The sequence below is a fragment of the Mizuhopecten yessoensis genome, unplaced genomic scaffold (assembly GCF_002113885.1).
Source record: "Mizuhopecten yessoensis strain PY_sf001 unplaced genomic scaffold, ASM211388v2 scaffold10477, whole genome shotgun sequence".
NCBI classification, from domain to species: domain Eukaryota; kingdom Metazoa; phylum Mollusca; class Bivalvia; order Pectinida; family Pectinidae; genus Mizuhopecten; species Mizuhopecten yessoensis.
In genome coordinates this window covers 823,541-850,081 of record NW_018408566.1, presented here as the reverse complement: position 1 = coordinate 850,081, position 26,541 = coordinate 823,541, and the positions used below count along the sequence as shown (strand labels likewise).

The 26,541-nt window shown below is 39.0% G+C and overlaps 1 protein-coding gene across 6 annotated transcripts; it reads right to left on the bottom strand.

Moving 5' to 3' along the window:
* Positions 1-25,580, bottom strand: LOC110460727 (putative methyltransferase DDB_G0268948). 6 transcript variants are annotated; one of them, XM_021513815.1, is made up of 7 exons: positions 5,528-5,673; positions 4,839-5,124; positions 3,672-3,914; positions 2,781-2,869; positions 2,163-2,294; positions 1,827-1,939; positions 1-1,759 (listed from the first exon to the last, which is right to left on the bottom strand). In XM_021513815.1, the coding sequence occupies exons 2-6, from the start codon at positions 5,085-5,087 to the stop codon at positions 1,843-1,845; spliced, it is 810 nt and encodes a 269-aa protein (XP_021369490.1). In that variant the 5' UTR covers positions 5,088-5,124; positions 5,528-5,673; the 3' UTR covers positions 1-1,759; positions 1,827-1,842. The 6 variants fall into 6 exon arrangements, with proteins under 6 accessions (XP_021369490.1, XP_021369489.1, XP_021369488.1 ...); XM_021513814.1 differs by lacking the exon at positions 5,528-5,673 and adding an exon at positions 25,426-25,580 and having other exon boundaries at positions 1-1,939; XM_021513813.1 differs by lacking the exon at positions 5,528-5,673 and adding an exon at positions 11,688-11,793 and having other exon boundaries at positions 1-1,939.
* Positions 25,581-26,541: the final 961 nt, after the last annotated feature.

The window sequence follows — 26,541 nt, the reverse complement described above, 5'->3', positions numbered from 1 at the left end:
TATCTTCAAAATATGATTTATTTGATAACATGCAATAGGATAACAAACAATGCAACACAAAAATTGGTCCACAGGTAAGGTCCACAGGTAAAGTCATCATCAAATTGGACCTACTCTCTAGAGCAAGCTGGGCACTGCTTATGAGGTATTCGTCACAAAAGAAATTACATAATTCACTGGAATATACACGTATAAAACAAAGTAACACAACTACCCGTGGCTCCACAAAGGTTTCACCCGTCCTTGTCGGCGCTTTAGGTGGTACAATACAGCATGATCACATTAACAGGTGCTGGAATCAATTTGTCCCTACCATGGTCTTGCATATAAAGCCGTTGAATGGTCAGTTGATTTCAGCACATATGATTAAATGTACAAATACATCTCCAGAAAAAATAAAATTCATTAGCACCGTCTATTAGTTTTGTCTCATTCATTACTACATCTATATTTTTTAAATGTTGCATTACGGATGTTCAGTGTCCAATGTTTCAGTATTCCGTTGTTGATTGGTCTACAATAGATCTACAATACTTATCTTAGCTAACACAGAGTTATCGTCTAACTGCAAGAGTTACCTCCCATGTTAACAGGTATGTTTCTTCATAAATTGATATATATTCAGATCAAGCAAGAGAATCATGTTAAACGTGCCCTTCATCTCAAACTTCATTATATATAAAAAGCTTTAAATCAATCATAAAATGATTGAAAAATGTTCAATTATCAAAACAAACATTCTAATTATTCAATTAGGCATCGGAAGGTATCATTCAGTGAAACAAGCATACATCTGATTAGCTAGACAGTTGAGGTTATCTGTTTAAGTATTTTTAGACCTGGTTGATTTGGCAACATGGTCGATGTCTTTCAGATTTTTCGGACCTTCTCTGATTTGTCAAAATATCAGTTTATTTTACGAAAAAAGATTGTATCTATTACGCAAATACCGTTGTTGTATTCCGATCGATTAGGGGTTTATCCAAATTGCAACATTCGCGCTGCCCGTCAAAGAGGTAGACAATATTGAAAGTGAGCTTTAGAAGAAATGGACTTTCATTAAAACTCCTTGTGGTAACGTGCCGATATGTGTTTCTGACGAAAGTCGAAGCTTTGCAATTTGACATATTTAATAGATCAGTCAAAGTACATGTGTTATATCGTAAAAATGGAAATAGGAAAAAGAGCACCTTTATTTAATGGGCCATATGTTTAGGACTATATCCATGTCGAACTGAACTAATCAAAACATTACGAACAGATCACTTGGCAATTACCCAGTCCCGTCATGTCATCAGGCCACGTGGACCGACCCAATCAGGGGAAAGGTGGTTTGAGCTTGTATCCGACCTTGACGTTTAAGTTTGTGCGCAGACAAGATAGGTTCTTGGAACTTGGGTCTGGGACTACTAAAATACCTGTTCGGTTCTAACAGACTACAGGTGTGGCTTACATAGTATAATAACACAGCTAAATGTACAGACTAGTCAATTGGACAATCGCGAACTATTTTTTTAGTTTTTCTTTTTGTGCACAACTAACCTGTTCAAAAGAAAAGCAACTCTTACTTTTGAATGAACTATCTATCATACTACAATCTATTATAATTTTCTCCGATGATACGGGCACCCATAGCTACTGTTAACACGAGTGATATAGACAGCCACCACAAACCAAATATGTCAGATAGGACATCTCCCCTGAGCTGGGCCTCTGGATCATAATGTCGGCTAGGTTGCCAGCTGTAGCTGTGTTATATGTCGGGTTAACGGGGTTAGAGTGGTTTACGACCCGTCCGTAGAGTCACAGCTGTAGCTGTGTTATATGTCCGGGTTAACGGGGTTAGAGTGGTTTACGACCCGTCCGTAGAGTCACAGTCGATGTTGTGTACATGGCCATTTCCTCCTTGGTGACAGGATCTGTGTATAAGTCTAACAACCTGTGGGTTAAAATATGCATCTATTTTAAATATCGACCGGAGTCAGATTGAAACGTAAGCAAATACTTTGAAACGTTATGGTAAAGTGGTATTTCACTATTTGCACTGTGGATCTTAAGAGAAACATAAAATGTACCCCTTGCCATAAAATACGATGTATATCAACGACTTTCCATATGTTTCCTGTGAGGTTTCAAAGTTAATATACAATACAATACGGTACCTTTGTGTGAGATCGTCGAATATAGCCGAGGAAGGATTGTGTTGGAGGTAGGTTTGACTGGCAGACAGTGTGGTGATAAACCCGACATATTCGTGGACAGTCAAGGTGTGGTTCATCGGCACCGTCCGCACACTGTGGAGGTCAAGTTCAAGTACAAATACAGATCACGGCCAGATAAAGGTCAACGGACCAATGGGACACTATCTGTGTTCAACGTCACAAATGTCTAAATAGACAGTTCAAAAACATGTAGAAGTTAAAGGACCAATCAGGCATCGTCTATACCCTTTGGAGGTCAGGGTCACGTGTATCACAGACACATGTCAGTGAGGTCAAAAACATTTAGAGGTCAAAACACCATCAGGCAGCGTTCGAACCCTTATGAGGTGAAGGTCACGTGAAAACACAGTTAGCAAACATGTGAAGGTCAAAGGACAAACCTGGCAATAGTGGCTTAATGTTGCCACTTACAAATGGTAGCTTTTGTTGTGGCAAATATAAAAATGTACCCATGATATTAATAACTTGATACAGTATACCATCTAATTTAAATCATACAAGAAACTTGCAAAATTTAACATTTACAAATTGATAATATCAAGTGCAACTTCAACTCACCCGTATTCATCATCAAAAGGAAGTTTATAATCCTCTAGTTTCGGAAACATTCGACTGCTTGCATACTCGCTTAGGTGCTCTTTATAGAACTGTAAATGGAAAACGTGACACTTCGTCAGCATGTTGGTATATACAGGATTTCACCTACACATGACGTTATCAACTATTTCAGAATAGTCCGCATTCTAGTCAACTTGCCAACTACTCTTCCTTGTTATTATTTGATGGGAGTTACTTCCCTTCTGTTTACCAATAGCCAACTGCCATTGGTGTGTTGATATTTTCTGTGTCTATACAGGTACTATAACGATTCTTAAAAATCCCGATAACTGACGAAAAGTTCCAATTCACGAGGTTTGCGCGTTATATGCATACATCTTGGATACAAGATGGCGGTCACTTTGTGCCTCGATCCAAACTTCTTTAACATGTTTTTGTTAAACGCGACTAGAAATCGTATATGTGTAAAAATTAAAGTGAAAAATTTAATGTTGTAGCTTTTGTCATAAAGGGGGAGAGTTGCTGTCATTGGTTCCTCGGCATCAAATGACAATTTGTGCCATTATGCATTTGCAACACATTCTTTGGTTTTGACGTCATAAATCATTATTATTATAAGGTTCCGCCAGAAATTAACCAAAATGTAGCAATAAAATCGATAAAGACATTGTAGAAATACAAGTCCATATGATATCCCAAAAGAAAATCGTGATATTCACTGAAATATATTGTCATATAATTGAACATTGTCCATGTCATACATTGTATCGTATGCTGACTAGAAAAAGATTTGTCAACATTGTTTTAGACAGCTAAAAGTTTGCTACCATCTTAATGTTCGCAATATGACCGTTTATGATGGAAACGTGAAATGACCACGTGACTACACACCTGCGCTTCCAACGCCCCAGCCTCTTCCTTGTCTGGATCAGGTAAGACGTAAGTGTAGACGATGAGCGACCCCCCGGGTTTCAATATCCGGTCAGCCTCCTTATAAAACTTTTCTGTATCTAGCCAGTGTATGGCAGCTGCAACTGACACAAGATCAACAGAGTTGTCTTCCCGGAAACTCAGGTCCTCTGCAGGTCCGACCCGGAAATTCAGTTTGTTTGTGTCATACTTCTGATCGAAGTTCTGAAACAACATCATCAGCTGTACATCAGTCGGACGTTTAGCATGCTTAGGATAATTAAGATTACAAACTTAGCAGATTTCCGGACCAATGTGTTGTTTACCTTTTTAATTAAAAAAGGGTTTGGGCAACGATCAGAACACCACAGTCCTGCTTTCAATTTATATTTGTGAAATTTTATCTTTTTGGTTTTATTGCCAAACATATCTGTTCCGATCAATATAATCATATCGTCTGACCCTAAAGTAGAAACAATATTGAAATAACGGCAATACTTTCGTACATCACTGGTTTTGTTTCGAATTCATACATATTGTCAATAAACGTGAAATACAATTATTCAAATGGAAGCGAACATGTTTATATTGGTTATTGATATATATGTAATATATCATTTATTTGGTTTGATGTGTACGCTACAAATTGACTATTAATGCAATATATCGTACAGTGTACATAGACACATCACAAGATTGTAATAATTTGTAATTAAGGTAATAAATAACTTCAAGTTACCTGGAGACATACGAATTGTTAATCCTACAGTACATTTCTATATTCATTTAGCGACGACATAAGCTGCAGTTTCATATTCATTTGGGGACATACTTTTAGGTTTCTTTGGGTAACCCAACTTTACACTTAAATACATTGTATGTGATCATCTATCCTTCGTTATTTACCTGGCTACCTACAGTCACACTTTTAGATTCATTTAAAAATAGAATGATCTTTAGTTCTAGATATGCCTGGATCAACGAAATCCTCTAGCACATTTTTAGCGTTATTCCGGGACGTGTGCAGCACACATATCTAGCACTATGTGGAGACCTTTGCCAGTTTACTTCCTTCTATTTCCCCACTGGAGACGTTATAACCTCCTCGTCTATATTTACATATATATACAATATGGTGAACTATTTTACCTGGAGACGTATAGCCTGTTCGATCTGACTCTGGCTAATATCCACGCCTACCACACTGTCGAACATTTCACAAAGAGGAAAGGTGCCTTGCCCACTGCCGCACCCCACGTCTACAGCCACGCCCGTTCCGCTGGCTCCGGGGGCACGACAGAACTCCCCAATCGTCTCGTACAGTGTTTCTGGATATTTAGGTCGATACTTGGCATACAACTCGGCATGCGTCTCGCCCTCAAAAAGCATGATACTCATGGCTATACAATCGTTCGACGTCGGCTAATCGTCGTGCCTAAAAATAACAGTGAAACTATTCTTATTTCATAAAAAAAAGTAATTGTAACAATACCATTCTATTCAATATTTCGTTCCCGGTCTAATGTATCGCTACAGTATTAACAGTACTATAGTACAGAGCAAAGCTTACAGGCATTAGCAATGGTATTCACGATTCATCATATGACGTGAATCATATATCACCATTGTGACGTCACGACTGAAATGAGGTCAGATTCAAATAGTTCCTCAACATGCAAACAAAGTTATTTACAAATCAGAGCACTATCAAAGCATACCTAGGCAGCATATCTGCCTGAATAGCGCAGAATTAACACAAGTAAGGGACGTGCTTACTATACGTGCCCTTACTCTACACTGTATATACCTAGAGATGATACATGGCGCTGTTTACTTACCTGACGTATATCACCTGTCGACTTGAATGTCACAGGTACATATGTACATAAACAGACGCAGATTTAGAATATATATACATAGAAAACAGGGAATTCCAAACTAGTACATTTCTACTCGCACCTTCACTGCATGACGTAAATTTATTCTGTCACGTGATGACCAGGATGTTCCGTTATGTACTTAGGGTTATAGACGTGATCGAACAGGTGTAACCTGTAAATCGCCCCAATCCTCCTTACCTAGGTCTCAAATGTATGTTAAACAATACGCTCGTAAATAAGATGAAATGACAACTACAGGTCAAATACAGTATGTAAATATTCATAGTGGCAATTAACACCATATACAGTACATGTAACTAATATTTACAATAACTGATTAACGCTACTCTGTTTGTAGATATTTAATTGAATTTAATTGAATTTAATTGAAAAATAATGGACGCAGGCTGAAAGCCTCTAAGTCCATATCACAAAACATAGTATAAAAATATTATATTGTCACTGGTTAACATATATAAACTTTCCCAAAAGATTTATTTTAAAAGCCATTATCAGTAATAATTGTAAATAGTGTCCTTCAGATGGTTATCCAACAGGATCTCAAAGTCCTTCGTGGTTTCTGCATTTACAACCGATTCCGGTAGACCGTTCCAGATATCAACTACCCTAAACGTGAACGAGTTTTTCCTTAGCTCTGTACTACATCGTTGTTTATACAGCTTAAATTTATGTCCTCGTGTTCTTTCGTTATTATCGTAGACAAATATGTCTGACGTGACTTTCTCATCAAACTTCCTCTTCACAATCTTGAAAACGTTAATCAAATCACTTCTAGTCCTTCGGTGTTTTAGTGTCGGTAGTTTTTAGAGAGGATGAACAACACTATTTACACAATAAAGATATTTACACACACGGACCAACACCAGTGACAAAATTAAATGATAATATTAAACTTTATTTATTGAGGATAAAAAAACTGTTTTACAAAGCTTATCTTCCACAGGGTCCTCCGGCAAGATTAAGTAAACTATTTACAATGACCAACACTAAGTAGATATTTATAAACACTGACCAACGCTATTTAAAACATTTTCAAATACTGACTAACACTATATATATATGTACAGTCCACACTGACCAACAATGTGTAGATATTTTCAGACATTTATCAACATAGTTTGAAATATATGAATAAACAGACACTGACCAACACTGAGTAGAGATTTACAGATCAACACTACTTAAAACATTTACAAACACAGACCATCACTATGTGTATATAACATGGATATACTTACAAAGTTAAACAACTGTGTTTGGGATTTGCAATGTCTCTATAATAGTATATTACATGTATTTGAATGTTGTAGGATTTGAAGAATAAGAATGTCATGTCAATTTGTGCTTTCAACGTGAACTTAAACTGTAAATGTTTCACTTTTAGTTAATTTTGTATATCCTTTGGGGTGTTTTTGTGATGTCATACCTTGAACCATATTGCTGGTATACATGTACAAACATTTTTACACCCACAGCTTTAAATTAAAACAAAACGGCAGGACGGAATCACCCACAAACTAGAATAATGTTACATGTATCAAAAAATGTTAACAGACAACCTACTTCTACAGTCAATGTCTGCCTCGTGTTGTAACTTCCCTCTCCTCCTAATTACCCTTCTCATACACAACTTTACAACGATGGTTCCAAAAGTTAGAAAATGTCCGAAGCCTGCTGTACTGCTAATTCATGCACTTCAGTTCGATTACCAGACGGCGCCTCCATCTTTTCTGCCGAAGCATGCGCCATTGGTTTGGCCCTCGACCATATCGATGAACACCGCATTAAAAAAAAAAATGTTCAGACTCTATATCTGTTCTACAACGTTTACAGTTACGAGACCCTAAAAACACACTCGTACAAAACCTTACTTTTCAAATATCTTGTATCCTAAAAAAATCCAAAATTACTTTACTGTGGATTCCGAGCCATTCGGAATTAAAAGCAACGAATTTGTTGACAGAGAAGCAAAAAATGCGTTAAATCTCGAACAAACAAATATCAAACTATCATATACTGATTTTAAACCTATTATTCGTACAGCCATTCAAAATGAATGTCAGCAACGCTGGTCTCTCGAGACCAGCAACAAACTTTTTAAAGTACAATCGAACCTTAAAACATGTGTTCCCAACCGGAAAGGTATACAGTTTTATAAGACCTCTTTTGGAATACGCTTGCGAGCTATTTGATGAATGTAATGGTACAGATTCGTGAAAACTAGAAAAATTACAATTAGAAGCGGCTAGAACTGTGACAGGTCTTCCTGCTTTTGCAAGTAGGCAAAGCTTGTATTTCGAAACTGGGTGGGAAACATAAGCAATCGTCGGAAAACTCGAAAGTTAACATTATATAAAATACAAAATAATCTTACCCCTTCTTACTTACAGGATATACTGCCAAACAGAGTGCTTAATGTTAGCAATTACAATGTACGAAATCTAAATAATTTTGTGATTCCAAGATGTCGATTAACCTTATTTGAGAAATCGTTAATTCCTAGCACATTAAGACTTTGTAATGTAATACATGTAATACGCTTTCTACATTCAAAAATAAAATATCTTTTAAAGGAGAATGTGCTCCTGATTTTCATTCTACTAGTGAACGTAAATTTAATGTACGGTAAAGGACGGTCTGTTTTCAAATCGAGTTCTTAGGTTTTATGATTGCCTTGCCTTCAAATGTGCACAGTCAACACGTACAGCTAGCTCATCAGACGGTTTCTTTCACTTTCAATCGACGCAACCTCCACAAGTGGCATTTGTTTAATTTCAAGTAAAATGTATAGCTGCTACGTATTATCGGCTTTATGTGTGAATGTATTTTTATTGCTATTTCTGAAGTTCTGAACATTTTTTATTCTGGAAAAATGACTACAACACTTCATTACAACGACCAGAATATATTTTATGTTGTACGCTAACCTTCAATCGAATTTACATTTACCATTTGAAATAGAAACATATTACGTCTGTCATTAAAGGTGCAACACGGATACAGTAATAACCGGCCCTCAATACCACTTAAGATAGAATTCCTCCAAAACCACATTTGAGATTATCTTTTGGAGGCGGTGAGTTGATCTTATATGGGAGTCCTTTTGAAGTATGTATAGAAAATATTTAAAACAGCGAAAACGAGTTCCGTGCTAACTTTACATGTAGGTGTAAATCTATGCAAAGTACGAGACAGGTCTGGCTCACGCCTCATTTCTCCATAGATCTTTATCTCAGCAGCCTGTCTATATATACAAACACATCATTGGGTTGTGGTTCTTCACCAAATGTACTTATGCACCAAACAACCCAGTTTATTCAAGAAAACAAAAACAGAAAACAAACTTCGTAAATTCACCTGCCACTGAATGTTAAAATGACACTGATTACAAACGTGACATAAGAAGCGGATACCAGGGAAATGTATCTACGCATAAGTACTTGTATATTTGTAAAGTATTTGTAATCAACCTCAAACACACAATGCCATGTATATAATAACATTGACACATATGCATAAATGAAAACGGTAAAACCGTGACAACACCTGATACAGAAGTTTACTTCCGGTTGTTGTCCATTGGCCTGACGTCACAACGTACTGTCGGGTAGGTAATGTAGATCTTTTTTATCTATCAATAACGTTTCAGGTCAAATTTTCCGGAGATATAAACATTTCCAGATGTTACACGTAAAAGGTTCTGAGGACTTACGCACCTAAATCATTTAATATATAGTATTACTAAGAGCTAGTTTACAAGTCAAACCGGTGAAGCGGGTCGGGAGCACCCCCTGCTTTTTTTTATCCAATATCAATCATGAATCCGCAATCACGTTTCAAGATCTATTAAAACTACACTTTTTTTTTCTAAATTTAGATATCTGTAGATTTCCTCCAACGAAAAATATGTCAACAATTACCCATTTCAGTTACTCCGAGGCACTGTAACAGATTTAGGTAGGGATTAAAACCGTACTCCGAGGCACTGTAACAGATTTAGGTAGGGACTTAAACCGTACTCCGAGGCACTGTAACAGATTTAGGTAGGGACGAAAACCGTACTCCGAGGCACTGTAACAGATTTAGGTAGTGACTAAACCCGTACTCCGAGGCACTGTAACAGATTTAGGTAGGGACTAAAACCGTATTCCGAGGCACTGTAACAGATTTAGGTAGGGACTTAAACCGTACTCCGAGGCACTGTAACAGATTTAGGTAGGGACTAAAATCGTACTACGAGGCACTGTAACAGATTTAGGTAGGGACTAAAACCGTACTCCGAGGCACTGTAACAGATTTAGGTAGGGATGAAAATCGTATGAAACACTGGCTGAATGGCTGATTTAGTTCTTCTGAAGACTTCGTTTCCTTATTTTGAGCATTTTGAGCACTTTCTAATTGGATGACCACTATATCATGGTATAAATATCATTTATATTGGCATGCTATTTCACGGACTATATCAAAGATGAAAAAATGCTAGGATGGGAAATTATCAAAAATAGTTTGAATTTCGCTGAAACCCCGTTGTTTTCATTAATTTGGCACATCTATTCTAATTAACAGCGCTATAAGATTGTATTAATAACGGTTGATCACAACTTTTCAAAATTTCGGTTTATTGGAACGTGAAATAATACAGGTTTAAGTACTTTATCAGTAATAATAATAATTTAATAATAATTCGAGGTTCTTATATACCGCTTTATCACAACCAAATTATTATCCGTTATTATAGGGCCTTTGTAACCAGCCAATATCTTTCTCAACTCCCTGGGAAGCATACAGCCGTTGCTGCCATTTCGGCGCTCACAGCTAGCATTCAACAATTCTAGCACTGCCCAACCACGTACTCATTCACAGCTAAGTAGACTGGAACTGCTCAAAGATACAACAAAGTGCCGTGCCGTGACTCGACTCGCAACCCTTCGGTCACGAGACCGGCGTCCTACCACTAGACTACCGTACCTCCAAAGTCTAAGTGATCCTAGTCGATGGTTTAAATGGTGCAGTATTTGCAACGTCAACACCAATTCTCCAGAGTAAACACATCAGCTGATTACCATACATATAGGCACTGACTTAGGGTATCATAACTGTATACTTCAAATAAACTGAGAAACGACAACTACAGCTAAGCGGAAATTAAACTATAATAGCGAGAGGTTATATAGGACTAAGAACAAATTAGGTTCGATTCTCGGTCTGGCCTCGTTGGATTTCAATCTCTTTGTTACCTAACATAGAACACAGTGTTTTGTTTAGTTCTGCAATGTATCGGTTTCTTTGCGTTAATCATTTAACATATAGTTCATGTAATGTCCGAAAAATTCCACTGCAAAAATTCAGTAATTGGTCGTGTATCCTTAACGATGGAACATATATCCACAAATGATGGACAATAGGACAACGGGCTAAATATATGTAAGCTACTGAGCCTAGGGAGACATCAATCGATATCATCAATATGACAATATATGTTTACCGGAAGTTCCTATGGAGACTCCACCCGGTAACATCAAATTGACAATAGACTGCAACCGGATGTGCCTTCGGAGACACCTGACGGTGACATCAATATGACAATAAATTTTACGGATGTGTTTAAAGAGACACAAACGTTAACGTTACCTTAAATATGACAATAAAATTAACCGGATGTACCGGAGACACCTCACGGTGACATTAATATGGCAATATATTATGACCGGATATACCTAAAAAGAGAACCCTCTCGGTGACAATAATCTGACAACAGACCATCTTCGGATGTTCCTAGGGAGACACAACACGATACTCTCGATCTGAAAATAGGCTATTCTTACGGCGACCCAGCTGAGAGGCAAGCTAGAGAATCTCAGGGAGTTAGGGAAAGACACAGGCAATGCAATGGGGACAACAGACTATTCGTGTTGGTGTATTAGAGAAGAAAAACCGTCGATTATTTCCCAGTCGTCTCTTTCGATCATGCAATGAAATGTACTGTAGAAAAAAGCGTTGCGTTTACAATATTCAATGGTAATAATAGTACAAGTGTATGTTTCCAATTCCTACACGTACATCACATGTTTTGTTCAGTATATGACGTCATACTTACAGTATGAGTACACTCCTGTCCCGTTGGTCGCCCTGCTAACTAATTCCTCATTATCTCACTGTCACATGAACCTCGGTAAGGCCTGATAGTCACATGTTACGTTTTAACGTGGACTGTAGACGCATGCGTAAGGCCAGCTTATCTATGGGGCAATGGTGTCACAGCTGGGCCGCTACAAAACTATTGGAGTATCGGGTACCTGTCACAGGGCCGCTACAAAACTATTGGAGTATCGGGTACCTGTCGACAGGGCCGTGTCTCCGACAAAAACACATACTACACGCATGTCAAACACTGAAGGCCTACTCTACAATTATTGGGGTACTGGGGAGCTTCATATTTGTTTCCTAGATACAGTGGAACCTCGTTCCAGCCATTGGAGAACTAGCTTCGTGGCAGTAACAAGACAACCCTGACCCTCATACAGTAATCTTTGAACGAACATATCTTTGAAGAATTTTAGAATTTGTAAGTATTATAAAAACCTCCGGTTGCGGTCAAAATGTATGTACACAGTCATAGGATTATAACATAGCTGGCTTACAGGTAAAACCAAGTGTTCCTGGGGTGGCTAAAACAAATACGGCACACGCCATCACCAAGTGTACACAAGGTGAGAACAGTGTAAACTACATTTATATATAACTTCGCAATGGCGGATCTAGACGGGTTTTCTGGGATTTAAGACACCCTGGAAATTTTCCATAAATATTGCCCCCTCCCTTCCTACACACGTCAAACAGAATGCAGATCCCCTGAAGAACACATTCTGATCTAACCAATGTAAATTGTAATACATTTCCATTTGAGTAATATGACCTTGGATTGGAGGAACAAACTAATGCAATTAGGCCAGGCCCTTTTTATTACCTGCTTATGCAGTTTTAATTTTAATTACAAGTTCGTAATTTAATTATCGTTCTCCCTTATTTTCTCCGCATCAAGAATATTTGCAAACACAACAACGTCTTATATGTAAACAATGGTAAACATTCACATTTGTATTGATCGTTAAAGCAACATTTAATAGATACAACATATACAAAAAGCCTTAATAATGTTACTGTTTCAAAGTCATGCTAATAATACATCCGTTAATGTTAAGATAAAAAAATCAGCACGCCATACATACTTTTTTACAAATTTTCCAACGAAAACAACAATAATTAAAAAGACAGAGGAACTATTTTGATAGACAGTCAAAATATATTAAATTCTTAGATTGTTTGTTACCTGGTATTTTAAAATGAATTGATTTTTATTATTTTGGAACACGTAACACATGACTATTGTGCACGTGGACTATTTCTTTGTCAGCCAGATTGATCAGGACAATATGACGGTAAACGTAGCTTTTAGATTGATCAGGACAATATGACGGTAAACGTAGCTTTTGGATTGTTCAGGACAATATGACGGTAAACGTGGCTTTTGGATTGATCAGGACAATATGACGGTAAACGTAGCTTTTAGATTGATCAGGACAATATGACGGTAAACGTAGCTTTTCAAGTTTGTTCTTGTTTGTTTGTTTGTTTTTGTACTTCATTGAAATTGTCTTATCACTAGAGACAGGACGTCAGAAAGCACAGACTTAAACAGTTAGTAATAAGCTGAGGAAAAGCACAGACTTAAACATTTAGTAATAAGCTGAGGAAAAGCAAAGACTTAAACATTTAGTAATAAGCTGAGGAAAAGCACAGACTTAAACATTAAGTAATAAGCTGAGGAAAAGCACAGACTTAAACATTTACATTGTAGTAATAAGGTGAGGAAAAGCACAGACTTAAACATTTAGTAATAAGGTGAAGAAAAGCAAAGAATTAAACATTTAGTAATAAGTTGAGGAAAAGCACAGACTTAAACATTTAGTAATAAGGTGAAGAAAAGCACAGACTTAAACATTTAGTAATAAGCTGAGGAAAAGCACAGACATAAACATTTAGTAATAAGGTGAAGAAAAGTACAGACTTAAACATTTAGTAATAAGGTGAGGAAAAGCACAGACTTAAACATTTAGTAATAAGCTGAGGAAAAGCACAGACTTAAACATTAAGTAATCAGGTGAAGAAAAGCACAGACTTAAATATTTAGTAATAAGCTGAGGAAAAGCACAGACTTAAACATTTAGTAACAAGGTGAGGAAAAGCAAAGACTTAAACATTTAGTAATAAGCTGAGGAAAAGCACAGACTTAAACATTTAGTAATAAGTCGAGGAAAAGCACAGACTTAAACGTTTAGTAATAAGGTGAGGAAAAGCACAAGGAAACAGCTGCTGTACCAAACCCTAATTTTGTACATTTCAGATTCACGAGTGAAAGTTCTGAAACAGAAAAATGAGATAAATAGTTGGTGTCTGGTAGGACATAACTATTATATAACGATTTAACCAGAAGAAAATAATAACAAAGCGATATGTTTTAGGTCTGTATATTTTAATATCCATTTGCCTAATTAGAAGAAAAGTAAACTGAATTTAATCCTGTGTCAGCGGTGGATAGATTCCGTTCACGACAGCAAAGGACATGTGCGTAGTTTTTGTTCCGCATGCACATCATGTTTCTTGTTTGACGGTTAATCAGTTCCAAACACAGCTGAATTGAGCCAGATTTCAGTCCTTTCGCTTTCTGCCCATCAGCATGTAAATAGGCCACGTGACTCCCACCGACGTCACTTCCTGTGTATCATCGTTTGTATATATTGTTCTCAACCTGCAAAACACACAAGAACACTATGATAACCGGCAATAGCTGATCACATGAATATAGTTCATACAGTATGTAACCGGATTATCATTTCCCCAGACCCTCGCTGTCGAGGCTTACCGTGCGAGTTTCTGACCAGAAGTGGGCGCTTAACCAAAATTGCGACATTCACTAAACAATTGTCTTCTCGTATCATGTTGGTTATACAATTCCCCCTACCCATCCCTATGACATATCGAGTTCCCTTCCCCTACCCACCACTGACATATCGAGTTCCCTTCCCCCACCCATCCCTATGACATATCAAGTTCCCTTCCCCTGCCCATCACTGACATATCGAGTTCCCTTCCTCTACCCATATTGTCTTCTCGTATCATGTTGGTTACACAATTCCCCCTACCCATCCCTATGACATATCAAGTTCCCTTCCCATACCCATCACTGACATATCGAGTTCCCTTCCCCTACCCATCCCTGACATATCGAGTTCTCCACCCCTGCCCATCCCTAAGACATATCAAGTTCCCTTCCCCTACCCATCACTGACATATCGAGTTCCCTTCCCTACCCATCCCTATGACATAAGAGGTCCCTTCCCTACCCATCCCTATGACATATCGAGTTCCCTTCCCCTACCCCTCCCTGACATATCGAGTTCTCCACCCCTGCCCATCCCTATGACATATCGAGTTCGTTTCCCCTACCTATGTCTATGATTTATCGACTTCCCCCCCCCTACCCATCCCTTTGACATATCGAGTTCCCCACCCCTGCCCATCCCTATGACATATCGAGTTCCTTTCCCCTACCTATGTCTATGATTTATCGACTTCCCCACCCCTACCCATCCCTTTGACATATCGAGTTCCCCACTCCTGCCCATCCCTATGACATATCGAGTTCCCTTCCCATCCCTGACATATCGAGTTCCCCACCCCTGCCCCTCCCTATGACATATCGAGTTCCCTTCCCCTACCCATCCCTATGACATATCGAGTTCCCCACCCCTGCCCCTCCCTATGACATATCGAGTTCCCTTCCCCCACCCATCCCTATGACATATCGAGTTCCCTTCCCCTACCCATCCCTAAGCCATATCGAGTTCCCCACCCCTGCCCATCCCTATGACATATCGAGTTCCCCTCCCCTGCCCCTCCCTATGACATATCGAGTTCCCCACCCCTGCCCGTCCCTATGACATATCGAGTTCCCTTCCCCTACCCATCCCTGACATATCGAGTTCCCTTTCCCTACCCATCCCTATGACATAACGAGGTCCCTTCCCTACCCATCCCTATGACATATCGAGTTCCCTTCCCTTACCCATCCCTGACATATCGAGTTCCCCCCCCCTGCCCGTCCCTATGACATATCGAGGTCACTTCCCCTACCCATCCCTATGACATATCGAGTCCCCTCCCCCTCCCCATCCCTGACATATCGAGTTCCCCATCCCTGCCCGTCCCTATGACATATCGAGGTCACTTCCCCTACCCATCCCTATGACATATCGAGTCCCCTCCCCCTCCCCATCCCTGACATATCAAGTTCCCCACCCCTCCCCATCCCTATGACATTTCGAGTTTCCCACTCCTGCCCATCCCTCTGACATATCGAGTTCCCCACCCCTGCCTACCCATCCCTATGACATTTCGAGTTTCCAACTCCTGACCATCCCTATGACATATCGAGTTCCCTCCCCCTCCCCATCCCTGACATATCGAGTTCCCCTCCCCTGCCCATCCCTATGACATATCGAGTTCCCCATCCCTGCCCGTCCCTATGACATATCGAGGTCACTTCCCCTACCCATCCCTATGACATATCGAGTTCTCCACCCCTGCCCATCCCTAAGACATATCAAGTTCCCTTCCCCTACCCTTTCCCTGACATATCGAGTTCCCCACCCCTACCCATCCCTATGACATTTCGAGTTTCCCACTCCTGCCCATCCCTCTGACATATCGAGTTCCCCACCCCTGCTCGGCCCTATGACATATCGAGTTCCCTTCCCCTCCCCACCCCTGACATATCGAGTTCCCTTCCCCTACCCACCCCTATGACATATCGAGTTCCCCACCCCCGCCCATCCCTATGATTTATCGAGTTTCCTATCCCTATCTTGTACCCCCTCATGCATTGTATATCGAATGCCAGTCCCCAGACCTACCCTTTGACATGTCGAATGCACGTCCGCAGCCCTACCCTTTGACATCTCGAATGCCCGTCCCCAGCCCTCCCCTTTGACATATCGAATGCACTACCCCTGACATATCGAGTTCCCCACCCCTGCCCGCCCCTATGACATATCGAGTTCCCTTCCCCTTCCCATCCCTATGACATATCGAGTTCCCTCCCCCTCCCCATCCCTGACATATCGAGTTCCCCACCCCTGCCTACCCATCCCTATGACATTTCGAGTTTCCCACTCCTGACCATCCCTATGACATATCGAGTTCCCTCCCCATCCCTGACATATCGAGTTCCCCACCCCTACCCATCCCTATGACATTTCGAGTTTCCCACTCCTGCCCATCCCTATGACATATCGAGTTCCCTCCCCCTACCCATCCCTGACATATCGAGTTACCTTTCCCTACCCATCCCTATGACATAACGAGGTCCCTTCCCTGCCCATCCCTATGACATATCGAGTTCCCCCCCCCTGCCCATCCCTATGATTTATCGAGTTTCCTACCCCTATCTTGTACCCACTCATGCATTGTATCTCGAATGCCAGTCCCCTGTCCTACCCTTTGACATGTCGAATGCCCGTCCCCAGCCCTACCCTTTGACATGTCGAAGGCCCGTCCACAGCCCTACCCTTTGACATGTCGAATGCACGTCCGCAGCCCTACCCTTTGACATCTCGAATGCCCGTCCCCAGCCCTCCCCTTTGACATATCGAATGCACTACCCCTGACATATCGAGTTCCCCACCCCTGCCCATCCCTATGACATATCGAGTTCCCCACCCCTGCCCATCCCTATGATTTATCGAGTTTCCTATCCCTATCTTGTACCCACTCATGCATTGTATATCGAATGCCAGTCCCCAGACCTACCCTTTGACATGTCGAATGCCCGTCCACAGCCCTACCCTTTGACATGTCGAATGCCCGTCCCCAGCCCTACCCTTTGAAATGTCGAATGCCCGTCCCCAGCCCTACCCTTTGACATATCGAATGCACTACCCCTGCAATAACTCTCCTAATCGTATATATTGAATTCCATACCGCTGCCCTAGCTCTGTTATATATATATTGATGTCTACCTCTTCCTGATGTCCTCTAAGATGGGGGAATTTGGATGACTCTTCAGGAAGGTTTGCCATGCGGACCATGAAGACAGATAGCCGACGAAAGCGTCTACGTCCCAGGTACGACTGATACACAGGGTGTCTAGTCTACAAAAGGCAAGTGTTTCTTATCATGTGTTTATTTTCTCAAATTCACACATGCAGACATTAATACGTACTTCCTAACCATTAACACACACTTGACAGACATTTTCACCAAATGTTCCGTCATTAACAACAATTGACAGCAATTTACACACATATCACAGCCATTACTAAGGCTATCGACACGTACAGTACACTTACAGTGTTCTGTCATCATAACATGCTTCATACGATTTTAGAATGGGTTTTTTTAAATACTTTTAACACACATTATATTATAACAGAATCTGAATTACATTTTGACCCGGGTTGACCCGGGTTGCCAATGAGTGGTGCCTCGGTAGCCGTGATCGCTAACGCGCACAGTCATTGTACTACTGTGTGCAATCAAGCGTGAGCTTCAGACCACTCCAAAGAAATTCGGTTCGATCCCAAGCGGTGGTGGAAAAAAAGAGTGATGTCTGATTGGGTGATGTCTGATTGGGTTAGTTGTTATCCCTCCGATGGCACGGTGTTTTCCCCCGTGGGTTTTCCTCCACCACGAAAACACTATTTGTTCCCCTTAGCGGCGTCGTAATAAAAGCTCTACAGAGCTTATGTTTGTTGTTGACAATTTTACACGACGTTAAATAAAGATTATTATTTAGTACAATAGTTCAAGGTCATTGATTTAAACAAACATGAAAGGCCTCCGCCTAGCACGATACAGGTAAATGGCAATGGTTCTAAACCCATCGGTTCTTAGAAATCGATGCCTCAATGTTTTAACGTATTTGTTTCATTTAACCTTGAAGGTTAATCAAAGAAATTAATTGAACTTAAACAGATGGGTTTCAAGGCCGGCCAGCTATAAGTGCGACTATTAGACCCAAAAAGAGAGAGAAAGAACATAGTTGATAGCTCCTTCCCGGTAAGGTACGGGGTGATATCATGACTATACCCTAGTCAACATGGACATGTTTGTACCACGGCACAGGATACAATTGATGTGGCCAGCCGTTGAATCATTCTATGTACCAATACATTATTCAACCGTTGAAACAAACAGTAATATATTATACAACAATTCAACTACGTATAAATGTATTATTCAATCATTCAACCATGTATCAATACACTACTTAACCGTTCAACCACACAGTATTACATTATACAACCGTTCAACCATCTACCATTATATTATTCAATTTGGCAACCATGCAGTATTATACTATACAACCATTAAATTATTTACCAATACATTATTCAACCGTTGAACTAAACAGTATTATAGTATATAACCATTCAACCATGTACCGAAGTATTATTCAATTATTCAACCATGTATCAATACATTATTTAACCGTTCAATCATATACAGTATTACATTATACAACTGTTCAACCAGGCATCAGTACATTATATTATACAACCATCCAATTATTTAACATAAAAAAAATCAACCGTACAGTATTAGACATTTTTAACAACCATTCAGCCATCTACCATTACGTTATTCAACTGTGCAACCATGCACGATAATTTATTGAAGAGCACACCTACATTTTATACGTGTGTTCAACTACAAATTTCAAACACAAGGCACAACTGGCATCACAATTCATTGATACTGTATCAACCATATGATCTTAAAAGTGAGTCAAAGTCATTGGAATCATTTGAACAGACTTGCTAGCCCTTCATGATCATCCAGTATGCTTCAATCGTCAATTATCATACCATAGGGCTTGCTGTGATTCAGCAATTTCATGCATGTTAGCTCAGACCACAGATAGACTTCCGGGTCGTTGTACTGGACATTTCAGGTCAGTTATTAAATAAGTTTTTCTTGTTTGATCTATGACAGATTTGTACAGTGTTTTTTTTACATAGAATTGTTTGATCTAATCAAGTGATTACATATTTTGACACAGTTTTCATGTTTGTATTCGGAGCAGGACATAATGTGTGATGAGGCTTGCGCATTGTTATTTTGTGATTTTTGGTATTTTCCCCAATACATGCATGGTAGTGACATTCAAATGAAATTGTTCTTAAATGCCGGCCATGAGGTACTTTCCAGCTCACTGTACGTTCAGTTTGAATAGACCTTTACAACATGAAATATGAACCAGACCCCGCGCAAAGTTTTAAAATAGTTTTCTACTCCTTTTCCTTTGGTAGTAACATATAGTAGAATGAATTGTGGTCTGAGGCCTGCATGTGACCTGGAAATTGAGAAAACGTCATGCATGATTACCCAGCATGTTTAAGCCTGTCATCATACCCAGGGTTAGAACATCATCCCGGTAACCTTGCAAGTGGATCAGTATCATTAAAAAAACTTTATAGTCAATTAGTCACTTTAACCACGGAATTATCTAAGTCCGTGCTTTAACACACCTTTTGACTATTCAGAAGTTTTCATTGAAAATGTTGAAAAATACGGTGGACCACACCTTGCATAAATTTCGTCAGAAACTTTGTGCCAGACGAGCTAAAACATCTAAACAAATGTTGTTTCAAATTTTGAAGTCATTTTGTCTTTTGTACCACAAAAATGTTTCTGTGAGAAACAGTGTACCGCAAAGCCATACAACATCTACAACATATCGTTCCTGGACGTAAAACATCAGTTGATTTATAGCATACAAACAAGCTAATGACAGGGACGATATGTAATGTCTAAGACAGACAATAGTGTATTATCAATGTTGGTATGTTTGTACCATATCCGGTTGTCAGTCTGGAATCAACAAGTGAACTAACTATGGCTGTGGTCATCCGTACAAATATATCTATATTTATGTTGGTAATCAATGTCACAAAGATGACTTCACTTTACTGTTAAGTCATCGGTCCCGACCACATGAACCTCTACAAATTTTCGAATATATATTTACCTCGACCATCCTTCGAATGGCATATCGATTGTTGCTAGGCAATCATCAATATGGCGACGTTGTTCGTCCCAATATCCGTCCAAAGTTTCCTTGTAGAACTGTCAATATGTAAAATTCATTGCACATCCTTTGGTAAAAAATAACTACATCTGCAAACAAAAACACTTCTTTATGGGCGTGCCAAAAGATGTTGCCATAATTTATTAAATAGCAACAAAAGAACACTTCATATAGATCATGTACACATATTAATACTTCACAGGGGAACTGTCTGCAATATTTAGTATGTTTTGACCAATCGAAGTCATAATTGCTGCACCTTAAAGAGTTTTCCAACAGGAAACAATTTCTCTATCACAAGAGTGAGTGATGCGCTGAATAGGTAGAGGTGTCCGTCTTACACACAAAGGTACGTATGAGAAGCTACATATTCACACACACATGTATTAGAAAAGGCCCTCTCGTACACATACAACTATGATGAGAAGGTCGATCTTACACACACAACTATAATAAGAACTACTATCTTACACACACAACTATGACAAGGTCGATCTTACAGATCAATCTTACACATATAGGTCTGACAGGAAGTTCCGTCTTACACATATAAGTCTGACAGGAAGTTCCATCTTACACATATGTAAGTACGACAGGAAGTTCAATCTTACACATATAAGTCTGACAGGAAGTTCAATCTTACACATATAAGTCTGACAGGAAGTTCCATCTTACACATATAAGTCTGACAGGAAGTTCCATCTTACACATATCAGTATGACAGGAAGTTCCATCTTACACATATAAGTATGAAAGGAAGGTCAATCTTACACATATAAGTATGAAAGGAAGTTCCATCTTAAACATATAAGTATGAAAGGAAGTTCAATCTTACACATATAAGTCTGACAGGAAGTTTCATCTTACACATATAAGTATGAAAGGAAGTTCCATCTTACACATATAAGTATGAAAGGAAGGTCAATCTTACACATATAAGTATGAAAGGAAGATCAATCTTACACACACAAGTATGAAAGGAAGTTCAATCTTACACATATAAGTATCAAAGGAAGTTCAATCTTACACACACAAGTATGAAAGGAAGTTCAATCTTACACACACAAGTATGAAAGGAAGTTCAATCTTACACACGCAAGTATGAAAGGAAGTTCAATCTTACACATATAAGTCTGACAGGAAGTTTCATCTTACACATATAAGTATGAAAGGAAGGTCAATCTTACACATATAAGTATGAAAGTAAGTTCAATCTTACACACACAGGTATGAAAGGAAGATCAATCTTACACACACAAGTATGAAAGGAAGTTCAATCTTACACATATAAGTCTGACATGAAGTTCAATCTTACACATATAAGTCTGACAGGAAGTTTCATCTTACACATATAAGTATGAAAGGAAGGTCAATCTTACACATATAAGTATGAAAGAAAGTTCAATCTTACACATATAAGTATGACAGGAAGTTCAATCTTACACACACAGGTATTAAAGGAAGTTCAATCTTACACATATAAGTCTGACATGAAGTTCAATCTTACACATATAAGTCTGACATGAAGTTCAATCTTACACATATAAGTCTGACATGAAGTTCAATCTTACACATATAAGTCTGACAGGAAGTTCCATCTTTCACATATAAGTCTGACAGGAAGTTCCATCTTACTCATATAAGTCTGACAGGAAGTTCCATCTTACCCATATAAGTCTGACAGGAAGTTCCATCTTTCACATATAAGTCTGACAGGAAGTTCCATCTTACTCATATAAGTCTGACAGGAAGTTCCATCTTGCACATATAAGTCTGACAGGAAGTTCCATCTTACTCATATAAGTCTGACAGGAAGTTCCATCTTGCACATATAAGTCTGACAGGAAGTTCCATCTTTCACATATAAGTCTGACAGGAAGTTCCATCTTACACATATCAGTATGACAGGAAGTTCCATCTTAAACATATAAGTATGAAAGGAAGTTCAATCTTAGACATATAAGTATGAAAGGAAGTTCAATCTTAAACATATAAGTATGAAAGGAAGTTCAATCTTAAACATATAAGTATGAAAGGAAGTTCAATCTTAAACATATAAGTATGAAAGGAAGTTCAATCTTAGACATATAAGTATGAAAGGAAGTTCAATCTTAAACATATAAGTATGAAAGGAAGTTCAATCTTAGACATATAAGTATGAAAGGAAGTTCAATCTTACACATATAAGTATGAAAGGAAGTTCCATCTTACACATATAAGTATGACAGGAAGTTCAATTTTACACACATAGGTATGACAGGAAGTTCCATCGTACACATGTAAGTATGACAGGAAGTTCTGTCTTACACATATATACATGTATGATGTATAAATTAACAGCATATTATCCCGTTAATTGATATAATAGTATGACTAGATATGTGTTGCATACGTACCTGCCACACTATTCGTTGTCCCTCCTCACTATCTATCGCACAATTCCCGTATCCATACACCGCTAGAGCACCTCCAGGGCGGAGAACTCGCCTCACTTCATTGAAAAACCGCGGTCTGTCCATCCAATGAAGCGCCTGGGCAGTGGTCACGAGGTCAGCCGTCTCGTTTCCAAGGAAACTTAAGTCTTCAGCTGGACCAGTTTTGAAATCAATACTATTTGACTGCTTCTTGGCCTCTGATATCTGTTTATCGCTTATATCTATGCCGATAACATTTTCGAAAATGTTCTTTAGAGGAAGAGTACTTTGACCATTTCCGCAACCAACATCCACCGCTTTGTGACATCCACTTCCTTCCGGAAGTTGGCAGTACTTCCTGATCTCGTCGTATACCTCGCTTGTGTAGGTTGGCCGGTACCTTGCATACAGCTTGGCATGGTCCTTGCCCTCGAACAAACGGATACTCATGTTATCTGTGGATAATGGTCGGAAGACGAAGCCCAGAGGAGTCTTTCCGATGACAGATATAGCGATAAGCCTTTTTGCAGCAGCGGTAAGGATAACTCTCATATCAGTCCGGCCGTTGTTTCATTAACGTTTTGAAGGTCGTCTTGGAGTGTCTAATCAGTTCTGTGGAATCAGCAAAAAAACAGTCGCTCGACTTCACACGTAATTATCAATGTTTTGTAGGTTAGTATTATAACACACGATAGCGAGACCTAAATTCGCAATGCTAGGGAATCAATGGGTCCGAGTAATAACAGGGAAATACAGGGTTAAAAGCTTACAGTGTGGCAGTGAAATATAGAGCAACAGCATGATCAATAGCATGTAAACAAATATGTGATCACATGATACAGTATGGTGAAGACCGTTATACAAGGTCAGAGATTGTGATAAGTACTCCATAGGGTTACAGGGTATGATAGTGATCGGCGATAAATCTACTTCAGACCGCGTTTTACACTCAAAGAAGTTTGGTGACACTCAAAAAGGTTCTGGAAATGCTGAAAAGTAGAATGGCGGATCCAGAGTTTTAAAGGTATCCCCCTAAACTAACTTTTACTTGATCACTGATCAGTGAGTCATACTTGTAAATAGGTTACAAGAAGTTCAGACATATGTAGGATATGCTGTGAAATATCGGCATTAAAGCCTGTGAAATTTAGGGCCACAAGGTTTGGTTTGGTCTTGTATTGTTTAACGTCTTATCAACAGCTATGGCGTTTAAGTACGACCATCCCTGTGTGCAAATGGCATGCGTGTAGTGTATGTGTGTGTGTTTTGGGAGGCTACGATATGTTCGTGTCTGTCTCCTTGTGATAGCACGGAACTTATGCCGACTTTATAGTGCTATCTCACCGAAACATACTGCCGAAGACACCAAGCAGGACACCCAACCCGGTCACATTATACTGACAACGGGCGAACCAGCCGAGCAGGAGAAGAAACTACCATTTTACAGACTCTGGTATGTCTCGGCTATGGGACAGAACCCAAAGCCTTCCTCACAGGGCGAACACTAAACTAAAGGCCAGAAGTAAGGCATTGTCAAGGGAGACATTAGTAAGAAGAAAGTTGTTTAGAAAGAAGAGAAAACATAAGATCCCAAATTAAGTCGCTTTTTACGACCATGCAATGGGAGCAGCAGGTACAATTCTTACGCCCTACCTGCAGGGACTGGGGCCACAAGGAATTATAATATAGAGCGTATCACAAATATATGTCAACAGACAGTTATTTGTCAAAAGGTTTGACAAGATTGTGAAAAACCAATGACACGTCCGACTGTTTACAGGGGGCGTTTATCGTTGTATCCGGGACCAAAACTGGCTTAGACATGGTCTTGCAAATAATAACATGAACTTATAACGAGATATAGGTTCATGTAATTTAGAAGTGTTGGTTCACATACTAATAGCTCGTAACATCAATGCATTGCAATTACGAGCATATTTGTTAGAGAGCAATGTTTTTTAGGAATAAAGAATCGATTTCGTCTTGGGGGAAAATAGAGGTATGTTATCTGACATGACACCGTCTATGTAGCACCTTATCAGAACACTTGAAATCCTCGTCATAACAAAGCTATCAGACGAGGATGATACGAATATCTCACGTTCTCGATATACAAAAGTAGCACTACAAGTTCCGTTCGGACAGTGCAAATGAGTACACAAGTACACGTACACTCTGTAAAGTACAAAGTACATGTGCACCAATCAGAAGGCGTATACTTTCGTATTCCTGTTTTATACGTCCCCATATTAAGACAAATAAAGAACACCTACCTGTCACATATCCTTGTTGTACCCGACAGGCGTCTCGCCGAGATCAAGATTGCTTTATCTCTATCATCGTGCGTTCTATCGTCCTTCACACATCAGGTATTTGTTGGGCGGTGTTAGCGGACATTATTAACCGTAAAATCCCGACCCTTGAGAGAAGGGAGACAACCTGTACTCGCTTAGAGCAATTGCATACATTTTATTACAAATTATCTATAATGTCTCGGGGTTTTACGGTGATCGATAAGCGTCACAAGTCTGACGTCGGGGGTAGCTGATATCGGACCTATTAATAAGAAGTATTAAAGTACGTGTATATATATTGTTTATTGTACGTGTGAAGTTTTAGGTAATTCCGAATATATGATATAAAATAGAAATGAAAATAAATATAAGCTTGAACCTAATAAAATTTGATGTGTGTTTTTATTCAATATTCTATTCATGCGGTTGTACATGTAAACTTCTTCATACCGTCAGTGTTGTGTGAGTCAATGCAATTTTTAAAAACTACACATATATTACACACATACTCTACAGACACACACCGTCACACACATATTGTTCAACGGTTGGTAAAATATTAGAAAGAGTTATTTTTAAGCACTTACATAATAATTTCATGGAACATTATTTATTTTATCAGTACCAATCAGGTTTTATGAGCCGGCCATTCTACAGTGTACCAATTAATTGAATTATATCACAACGCTTGTTTAGATCTAAAAGTAAAAAACACACTTGTAAGGTTTTCTGTGATATTTCTAAAGCGTTTGACAGAGTCTGGCATACAGGTCAATTAGTCAAGTTTAAATCGTATGGTATTACAGAAAATGTCTTGCCTGGTATAGAAAATTATTTAGGTAACAGGCAACAGAATGTTTTATCTTCTAATGTTGATAGGATAGGTACTGGAGTTCCACAATGTTCAATTATTGGACCTTTATTTTTTGTTATTTCCATTAATAATATTGTTGATGCACTAGAATATACTATACTTCTGTTTACTGATGACACTTTATTTAAAAAATCTTCTTCCTGTTTAGAAATTCAAACCATTTTGAATAGAAACTTAGAATCATGAAATATTTGGGCAAAAACTTGGCTTGTTACTTTCAG

Bases quoted from the DNA above. Each gene is read 5' to 3' on its own strand.
- LOC110460727 (XM_021513811.1), bottom strand. From the start codon at position 23,704: ATGAGAGTTATCCTTACCGCTGCTGCAAAAAGGCTTATCGCTATATCT. The intron at 20,777-23,134 runs GTACGTATGCAA...ACATATTGACAG, and splicing joins GACAACGAATAGTGTGGCAG to TTCTACAAGGAAACTTTGGA. The intron at 14,400-17,667 runs GTAGACATCAAT...TGTGTTTTGCAG, and splicing joins TTAGAGGACATCAGGAAGAG to GTTGAGAACAATATATACAA.